We start from the raw sequence: 10,142 nt of genomic DNA on the forward strand, positions 1-10,142 counted from the left end.
GTTAGACTGTGCAGATGGACATCTTTTAACTTTTCTTTAGTCTTTTCTCATTAACATATTAATGCAAACAGACATGTCGCATCACTTATCTCATGGACTGCAAAAGGGATGCCTGAGGGAGTTTGTCTACATAGATCACTATCACCAGCTTCTCATTTGTGGTCTGGAAGTTTACAGTGAAGACAATCCACTTGCGCAGTATGAAAAATTATCACCAGTAGTATGAAACAGGAAAAAAGATCGTGCACAGTACAATAGTTGGCCTGGGGGAACTCAGTTTATCACCAGCAGTCTGTATATATAATTTCTCCTACAAATATCCCTGCATAATTTAAAATGAGACCCTATTATTTAAGTGTCTCAAATAAAGATATAATTCTAAATTATATGACAACTAGTCCATGATAATTAACTTTTGGTTCACTATCCAAACCACTAGTGCAGATTTAAAGACTGTGTCAGAGTCAGCTAATTCAATGAACATTTTTATGACAATGAACTGGTATTTAACTAAGATGAAATTCACGTGGAGAAGGGAACAGAACTGTTCAGTAGCCCCAGAACCTGGCCCAGGGATAGATTTCACCTCACCAACTTTTACACACATACGAGTGCATGTTCACACACACACACACACACACAGGGTTTGCCAGCCTGAAACAGACATTAATTACAGCAACAAAATGCATTACTGTCAACACAGTTATTCTATATTAATAACTATGAATTGTTGTTTAAAACATTTACTGAGGCCTGCCATAAGTGCAATAAGATGGGCCGGTTTGATAACCTACAGGTAAGTGTTATACGCTACGAAGCAATTAATTAATTCAAAGCCAGATTCACCCTGGTGGAACCAGACTTCTGGGGTGAAATCCTGGCTCAGTGAAGTCAATGGGAGTTTTACCACTGATTTCAGGGGGTTCAGGATTTCATCCATTGGCCGCACTGGCAGAAGGTCTGAGCAGGATCATGATGGGACAAGCCACCTACAAGCCCTGTTTCACTTGTGGGCCCAAAGCAAAACCCCCAAACTGACCTGACACTCCTGGGGAAGTGTCATAATCAGATAGCAAAGGGTTAATACAGGGAACCAAACACCTGACCAGAGGACCAATCAGGAAACAAGACTTTTTCAAATCTGGGTGGAGGGAAGTTTTGGGTGTGAGTTCTTTGTCCTTTGTCTTGTGTCTGTGCCCTCTCGGCTCTGAGAATGATCTTTCTATCTCCTGGCTTTCTAATCTTCTGTTTCTAAGTTGTAAGTACAAGGATAGTAAGACAATAGGTTTATATTGTTTTTTTTTGTATTTACATGTGTGTAGTTGCTGGAATGTGTTAAATTGTATTCTTTTGGAATAAGGCTGTTTATTCACTTTTTTTCTTAAGCAATTGACCCTGTATATTGTCACCTTATTACAGAGACTATTTTTAATGTCTTTTTCTTTCTTTTTTTTATATAAAGCTTTCTTTTTAAGACCTGTTGGAGTTTTTCTTTAGTGGGGACTCCAGGGAATTGAGTCTGCAGCTCACCAGGGAATTGGTGGAAGGAAAAAGTCAAGGGGAAAATCTCTTTGTGTTAGATCTACTAAGCCTGACTTTGCATACCCTCTGGGTGAGGGGGAGAGATTAGATCTCTCGGTACTTGTGTTTCCAGGACTGGAAGCAGGGAATCTCCTAGGGTCGTCCAGGGAGGGGAGCCTGGGAGGAAGTAACAAGGAAAAAAGGGGAGGAGATTATTTCCCTTTGTTGTAAGACTCAAGGCATCTGAGTCTGGGGGTCCCCCAGGGAAGGTTTTGGGGAGACCACAGTGAGCTAGGCACTGTATAATCCCTAGCTGGTGGCAGCGATACCAGGTCCAAGCTGGTAACTAAGCTTGAAGGTTTTCATGCTAACACCCATATTTTGGACGCTAAGGTCCAGATCTGGGAAAAAATGTTATGACAGGAAGGGAGCAGAACCACACAATTTTACAAAAGTCAGTGATTAATACTATTAGCATAAAAGCAGAGCATTACAATCTGTGTTTACACATAGCTCTTAATTCTCAATACATGTTTCCTAGAACTTGGTTATTTTTAAAATGAATGGTTCTAATAAATCAAATGAATGGTTAAACATATGTAGTGGACATAATGTAAAGCATTACCAAAAAATGCTGGATCAAATGTGTCTGATCATTTCTACCTGTATGCTAAAATCAGATCACCAATATAGCCTGTTAGAACCACCCAGCAAATTAAATCAGTGCAGCATAGCATTCTTGAGGACAAATCTGAATTCTGAACAGAAAGGATGGGATTTTCAAGAGCACTTAGCACTTGACTAACTCTGCTCTCATTAAAAGTAAAATGCTCTAAATATTTTAAGGCCAGATCCTGCATCAGGATCCACTGAAGCGAAAGGGACTCTGCACAGGTGCTGGGATCCATGCTGCCAGATTACATTGCAGAATTGGAGCTTTAATTTGTGCCTTAAATCTTTTTTCAACATGTAGGTATTCTATTCCACTAAATCATTGTGCAAGTCAAAATGAGATGTTGTCATTTTCTGCCAGGTCAATCTGTAGCTGTCAGGAGATTATTTCATTTTAATAGAGCTTTGAATCTGATATTACAATGAAGATGTATTCCTTTCCCCTTTAAAGTGAGGCTCTCATTTCACATGTCTATTAATCTAAGCATTTCTTAGACACCCTCCACCACATTGTCTAATATTTATTTACATACACAGACAAATAAGTTGACTTCAAACTTTTTACCATAATTTAATTCCATTCCATTATATTTAAAGTTCAGTAAAATTCTTTCTAGAGCAGCCTACTTAATAAGGTTAGTCATTGCAGCCAGCTTGTCCTCCATGCATTGGCTTAAAAATATGGTGCATTCCTATCATGTTTGTTTTTTAGAAATACTTGCACAGATCAAACATACCAGTATTGAATAACCAAAAGTGTATAACAAAGTGAGTAAAGTGAACTCACCAGGCCTTTTGCCTTAGTAAGGACTGCAAGATCAGGTCCTTAATTAGTACTTCAGCATTTTGTTAAACACATTCAGATATGCTTTGGGTCCCAATAACAGAAAATAGGATCTAGCATATGCAAGCTGTTAAACTTAATGCAAACCAAGGCAATGGCTGTTGATACCAAATATTTAATGCAAACTATCATAGCAGGCAGAGAGATTTATAACAGAATTTTTCATCTAAAGGCAACATTGTTTATTACTATGATTATTGTAAATGGAATCACAGCTCTGTAAAACATCTTGCTAGTGAACATGCTTTACAAGTCCCAAGCAAGCAGCTCACGTTTTTCTTTCTAACTATTTTATGTCGATATTCCACCTTATCTTTTTCAAAGCTTTTAATCCGAATAGAGTCTTGACAGCTTTTCAATACAATTACACCAACATACATGAACCTTTCCAGCCATCACTACCACTAGAAGGCTATTATGAAATGATTACCATGGAATTGCAGCTGCATTACGTCCAAGTCATTTGCAGAGACTCTCTTTAATTTAAGTATCAGAGGGGTAGCCGTGTTAGTCTGGATCTGTAAAAAGTGACAAAGAGTCCTGAGGCACCTTAAAGACTAACAGATGTATTGAAGCATAAGCTTTCGTGGGTGAATACCCACTTCGTCAGACGCATGCACATTCTGTTAGTCTATAAGGTGCCACAGGACTCTTTGTCTTTAATTTAAAACTCTTTCACTTATCTGAAAAACTTTGAGAGGGTGGTGGCTGGTTAGAAGGGATGGGTCAATTCTTACAGGAATGAATCCTTCCCCCATTGAAGTCAGTGACAAAATGCCCACTGAGTTCAATGGTGCAAGCTCAGCATAATTACCTGCATAGAAAGAAGGAATTCTGTGTAGGAGACGATGCCAACAGAAACAGAGATGCACCCTCAGATTGAGTACTCAGGCCTCTCCTCTCAGATTGGCCCAAACAGTAACTCATCTTTGGCTTTGACTGAAAAAGTACAGGAAGCAAAGGTGATTACTGCAAACTCCTTTCTTAAAAGACCAAGGAGCCTGCATCATGGTATGGTCCTCGCCTGAGAATAAAGGAATTCGTTATTCCCTGGATACCCAGTGCCTTACGACTTGGTCCATTATTGTCCTGTGCTTATAACACTGTGTTATGCGGGTGCATCCTTGGAGCTAAGAGTCCCAAATCCAGCAAATTGAGCCATGGCTACAGCAGAGAGTCAGGAAGCCAGTGCCAGTTAAGACCATTTCAAGGCATCCGGACACATCGACAATGTTTGACATTCAAAAAGCTGCTCTCCTCCTCTGACTTGGAGCCACCACGCAGCTTGGAGTGCAAGTTTGAGATGTGTCTCAAAACCGCACTGGAGCTGAAGTCTGACCCGGCTGGGAAAAAGGTGACCCCAAAAAGCTGAACTCAGAGGCTGCTCCCTGTTTCCTGCAAGTGGGGTGAATCCCCAGCAACGTGAATACCCCCGTGCACGGCTCTGACCCTCCCCGCTTCGCCGGGAGCGCAACAACCAGAGGGAAATCAGCCTCCACGCTCCAGCAGCAGCATCCCCCCACGCCCGGCTGATTGCCCGGCCCCGGCCGCCAGGGTCCCTGCGCGGGGCACAACCACTCAGCCCGCGCGGGGGGCTCTTCAGAGCTGGAGTCACCCGCTCCGCTCGGCTCGGCTCGGCTGAGCTGCTGCAACTCCGGCTCCCTTACCTGTGTCGTTATTCGGGGCATTGCGCCCGTCCTCTCGGGGCCCGCCCGCCCTCGAGACGTCCAGCCCGGAGGCGGTGGCCGCTTGCATGGCTGGCGCCCGGGCTGGGGCTGGGGCTGGGGCTGAGCCAGGCGAGCTCTTCCCGCAGGTGCAGGGCTCGCCGCCTCGAGCTCCCCGCAGCCCCTCGGAGGCGGAGCGATTCGTCGCCCAGCAGGACACGCGGCGGCTGCCGGCTTAGCCGCGCTGGTCCGTCCCGACTGCCCCGGGCGCGGCGGGAGCGCAGCCGGGCCGGGTTCGCCCCTCCCGCCCCCAGCAGACAAGCTCACTTCTCCTTCCCCAGATTCGCTGCTCTCACTTCCCCTCGCCGCCTGCGAACAGCAGCAGCGGGCCGGCACCTGGGGGAGACCCCTCCCCTCCGCCCCCGAGCTGCAGAGCTACCCGCTTGCCCAGGCTGCAGGAGAACCGGCTCCTTCCAGCCGGCCCCTTTGCGCCCCGGGACCCCTAACAGCTTGGCAGGCAGAGATTTGCAGCCAGCCAGCTCCCCTGCTGCTCATCGAGCCGGGCCAGGCGCGACAGCGGCTCCTCAGCAGCGGGCACTACACAGGCTGCGAGCCCCGGCCTGACACTTAAGAGGGGAGAGAGGGTAAAGGCCGGGGAGAGCCTGAAGAGCAGCTCCCCAGCGCAGCCGGATCTGCTAGGGAGCAGTGGGCACCCACCTCTGCAGGGGCTTGGACGCCAGCTTGCTCCATGACTTGGCTTTTTGCCCATTGACAGGGCCACCCAGAGGATTCAGGGGGCCTGAGGCAAGGCAATTTCCGGGCCTGAATAATACTGTAGAATACTATATTCTCATGGGGGCTCCTGCAGAGCCTGGGGCAAATTGCCCCACTTGCGCCCCCACCCCCTCCGGGGCATCCCTGCCCGTTGGTGGCTGTCGGAACTTCCAGCCGGTGCTGGGACGGCAGGAGGGGGCTCCTGGCAATCCACAGGCAAGGGTGGGACCCCCTCCCACTTCCTGGATGTCACTCTTAATCCCTGGCCTTGGCACTGATAACATAATCCCCTCTGCGGCTGCCGGGGCCTGGTCTGGCTGACTGGCTGGAGGAAGCTAAACTGAGCTGAGGCTGCAGGCAAGTGCCCCCTGCTTCCATGAGATACCCTAGTGATGAGGAAAGGGAGGGCACCAGGCCTGTGTGCTCTCAGAGGGGCAGATTACACCCAGCTGTAATATGGCGATTGGCATTTCTTGACTCAGGAGTGTGCTCGCACATCCTCAAAAACAAATGGGAGGCAAAGGGAAGGTACAGAAAAAGGAGACTGCAGGATCAAGAAACAGCAGCAACACAAAGATTGTAGGTGTATCTATGCAGGCAATTTTACCGGCTGCGGCTGTCTTTCACTTCAGCAAGTGTTCCCTTGAGTGGCACCATCCAGGCACCCAGTACTGCACTACTTGACAGCAATGGTCATGACCGAGAGCAGTAGAGTTTCGAGAGGTCCCCCTATGCCACTGAGCTGGAGAACTTCAATCTAAGCAGATAAGGCTGACAAAGGGTGGGAGGAAGGAAGCACTATTGACATTTTACACATGGGGAACTGAGTTGCAAAGATTAAGTAACTTGTTCCACATTTCTCAAGGAGCCTGTGCAGACCCTAGTCTCCTGAGTTCCTGTCCAGTGCCTTAACCACAAGATCATCTTTCCTAACTTTAATGGGACATCAGCCATCTCTATACTACTTACAACAGTGTTACCACAGGGTTTGGGGCCATTGCCGGATAATATTGGAGCATTTTTAAGGATGCAGCTTGACTCATTATTTCAAAGACCTCTACAGAAGGAACCAAGATTTCCCATCTGTTCCATATCACGATAGCAATAACCTCTTATTGTGCTGCTGCTACAGACTGTGTCATTGTTTCCATTAGCTCTAGCTCTGTTTTCCTAGTGTAGATCAAACCCTTCGTTCCCTAAAGATACTCTCAAATACAAGCTGAAATCAATACAAGTTTCTGCCTGAGAACAATGATTTTGTTTGCTACATTTTATATATTTAATGTAAGGTTTAAAGCTAGCACCCTACAGAAGCTTCCAGTGAAGGAAGAATAAGATGCTTGAAGTTATTCTTAGTATAAAGTACCACCCATTAAGACATATTGGCCTAGATTCTCAGCCATGCTGAGACTACTTTGTATCAATCTGCAAGCACAACATGGTTATAAATTCAGCGGGTCCAACAACTGGAAAATTTCCCCATTGCAAGTGGATCCTCATGTGGTGCAGAGCCATCTAATTTATCTGGCATGGTTTGTTCATTGTAAACAATTCTGCTTCTTGCTCATCATGCCATTATATTCTAGGATCCATTTCTGATACCTTATGTGTCACCATATGGTCACAGAAGTTCGTTCTATTATTTTACTAGGCTACAAAGTTAAACTTATTGGACAGACAGTGCCACGATCACTTTACTTTGCAGCTGGTTGGGACTTGCCACTGTGCACACCACATTTAATAGGGCACCAAACCATAACATTCACAGCTTTAACATAACACCTACAACTTTATCTCGCTTGCTCTTTTTTTGAAATAAAAGATCACAGATGGTTCTTTACTTACTCACATTACTGTCAGTGGACGAGCATGGGGATTGGTGATCTCTCTGACTTGCTGATGTTGGCACCAGCAGCTGATCTGGAAACGATGTACTTCAGCAGGTTGTGTTGTTTGCCGAAGACGCAATAGCAGGAACAGCGGAAATAGAAGAGAGCATCAGTCGATATCACTGAGCATATGGAGCTGGGCCCAGACTAATTGCTGTGGCCATTAACTCTCACTCTGGTGATTTACCGTCTCGTTATTTTTGAGCCAGAGCTTTGTTCCAGAACCACAGTTCATAGCAATGGACTGGAGAGATGAGATTCTACAAAACACCAAACACACAAACAGTGTAACAAATTCCACTGAGAAGATTGTTTTGGCAGCATATAATGGAGTGAAGTGAAATGGCTACTCAGCCACAGGTATGATATGCTACTGGATATGGACATTCTTCACTGTGATTCCACAAAGAATACTGCCTGATATTTCCACATCTATAACTAAAATATGTCTAAAACAAAAGATTCCTGTGGGTTAGAATGACAGATCAGACTTTGGGGAAATACTACAGCTTGCGATGCACTGCACTGAAATTCCTTTCCACTCCCTATGGCTACACAACAGACGCAGAGCACAAACATGCTACGAAGGGCTGGTACCTATCAAGATTCTACACTGAATAAAAACATTTGTAATCATCATAATTAGCACTTACGTTACATAGTGACTTCCATCCAGGATCTCAAAGCGCTTCACAAATATTATTTGATTAAACCTCACACTCTCTCTAAGAGGTAGGCATAGTCAGTATTAACCAAATTTACAGATGGGGAAACTGGGCACAGAGGTGTTAAATTATTTACTCAGCTTTAAAAAGGTCACTGGGTAAACCAGGATTCGGAGACAGATTTTTTTTTTTTAAATTGGGCAAATCATTGACTTCTCTGGGAGCTCCAGATGCACAGAAATTCTTGGAATCAGGCCTATAGAGAAGCCCACTGTACCTGGAATAGACTATTCTCCAGACACCAAAACTAAAAGAATAGTTATTGCCTTTGGGTTCAGTTGTCTGAGTGATTTAGTGAGGTACGAAGTTGTTTGCTAAGATTATACAAAATTAAGACTGTTGCAGCTACTAAGAGAAATATATTTCAAATCCACAAGCAGATATCTGTAAGAGGAGGCAATGTGCAAGTATTGTGTAAGAGGGTCCTTGTGAGTGACATGTTCCAAAAGTGACTAATAGTATTGTATGCAGTATTGTTGAAGCTGTGTTGAGTCCAGCATATTAGAAAGACAAGGTGGGTGAGGTAATATCTTTTATTGGACCAACTTTTGAAGAAGAGCTCTATGGAGCTTGAGAGAAAGTCCCTTTCACCAGCAGACGTTGGTCTGATAAAAGATATTACCTCATCCTTGTCTCTCTAATAAAACTGTACACATTTGAGTCAAGCTTCAGGGCTGTGATTGCTTCTTAATATGTATTTGTAAAACCTGTAGCACACAGTGCTACCAATAAATAATGTTAGGAGCTGGGTGAAACCTTATGGTGGATTGAGTTAAAACCTTATTGAGATTGATGGGTGTGAACACACACTTCAATTAACATAAATGTGTGGGCAAATTAATCACAGTCCCCTACCTAAAACAAAAAGGATTATGTGAGACACTCAAGAGTTTTGGACTATGTGGGCAGAGGGGATTTATGCTGATTATTGTTTTGAGAGAGAGGCAGAGTGTGTGCATGTATGTGTGTGCAGGGGCAGCTCCAGGCACGCCTGCGGGAGGTCCACCGGAGCCGCGGGACGAGCAACCGGCAGAGCGCCCTCCACGGCGTGCTGCCGTGCTTGGGGTGGTAAAGTGGCTAGAGCTGTGTATGTGTGTGTATGTAAAAAACACAAAACCAGAGAGAGAGAGAGACAGACTGAAGAAATCCAAGCAAATGCTTGCAAGCGTCGTTTGACCCTGAAAGAAACCTAGAGAGAAGTTCTGGATGCTGGCTGAAAAGAAGCTTGGTCTTGTAAGCTGAGGGCTGCTCTATGCTTAAATTTTAGATCAATATAGCTAGGGTGCTCAGGGCATGAAAAATCTACACCTCGACCAATGTAATTATGCCAACCTAACCCCTGGTGCAGATGCAGCTCTATTGACAGAAGAATGCTTCTGTCGACCCAATTACCATCGCTTGGGGAGGTGGTATTCCTACAGCAATGGAAAAACGCCTTCTGTCATTGTAGGCTGTGTCCATGCTACAGGGTTATGCCAGCACAGCTAGGGCACCATAGTCCTTGCAGCATAGACATGGCCTACTCCTTTTGCCTTGGGTTCCTCCTGCATTCAGAGAAGCAGGACTTTGTACATTCCTTGTAAAGAAAGAAGATTGCATCAAAGAAATCACCAGATTTTTCATCTATTTCTACTCCCATATAGAGCATCCCCAGGGCTCCAAACTTTGATGAGCCACTCAGGTCAAAGAGGATTAACAACAGGCTAGTGGATTAGACCTGGGTGAAATTTTTCAGCCAAAACTATTTTGGGTGGGAAGACGACATCGAGATTTTTGCAAAATTTGTGTTGGTTTCACCGATTGTTTCAGATGAAAGGGAAAAACACTGGAAAAAAATTGAAATATTTCCTTTTGACATTTTCAAAACAAAATATTTTGATTTTTCAGCTCATCACTTTTCATTTTGAAATTCCCTTCAGTTTTATTAAAAACAATTAAAAACGTTTTTAAAAGGCTCAAAATCAAAATGAAACATTTCATTTCAAACAAAACATTTAGTTCAAACTAAAATTATTTCCCCCACTTTTTGTTTTGCTGAACATTCTGAAAAAAA

The 10,142-nt window shown here is 44.6% G+C and overlaps 1 protein-coding gene across 3 annotated transcripts in view; it reads right to left on the reverse strand.

Annotated features, from left to right (window-relative positions):
• The window catches only part of SUSD3 (sushi domain containing 3), a 53,104-nt gene extending 48,161 nt beyond the window's left edge, over nt 1–4,943 (reverse strand). Inside the window, exon 1 of one of the 3 annotated variants that reach the window (XM_030570923.1) lies at nt 4,705–4,943. In XM_030570923.1, coding sequence (XP_030426783.1) covers nt 4,705–4,792 — 88 coding nt within the window. In that variant the 5' untranslated portion in view covers nt 4,793–4,943. Of the gene's footprint in view, nt 1–3,851; nt 3,869–4,704 lie in introns of those variants that run through there. The other 2 variants (XM_030570924.1, XM_030570925.1) reach the window with 2 other exon arrangements.
• Between the last annotated feature and the right edge of the window lie 5,199 nt (nt 4,944–10,142).

Source organism: Gopherus evgoodei, chromosome 7 (genome assembly GCF_007399415.2).
Source record: "Gopherus evgoodei ecotype Sinaloan lineage chromosome 7, rGopEvg1_v1.p, whole genome shotgun sequence".
Taxonomy (NCBI): domain Eukaryota; kingdom Metazoa; phylum Chordata; order Testudines; family Testudinidae; genus Gopherus; species Gopherus evgoodei.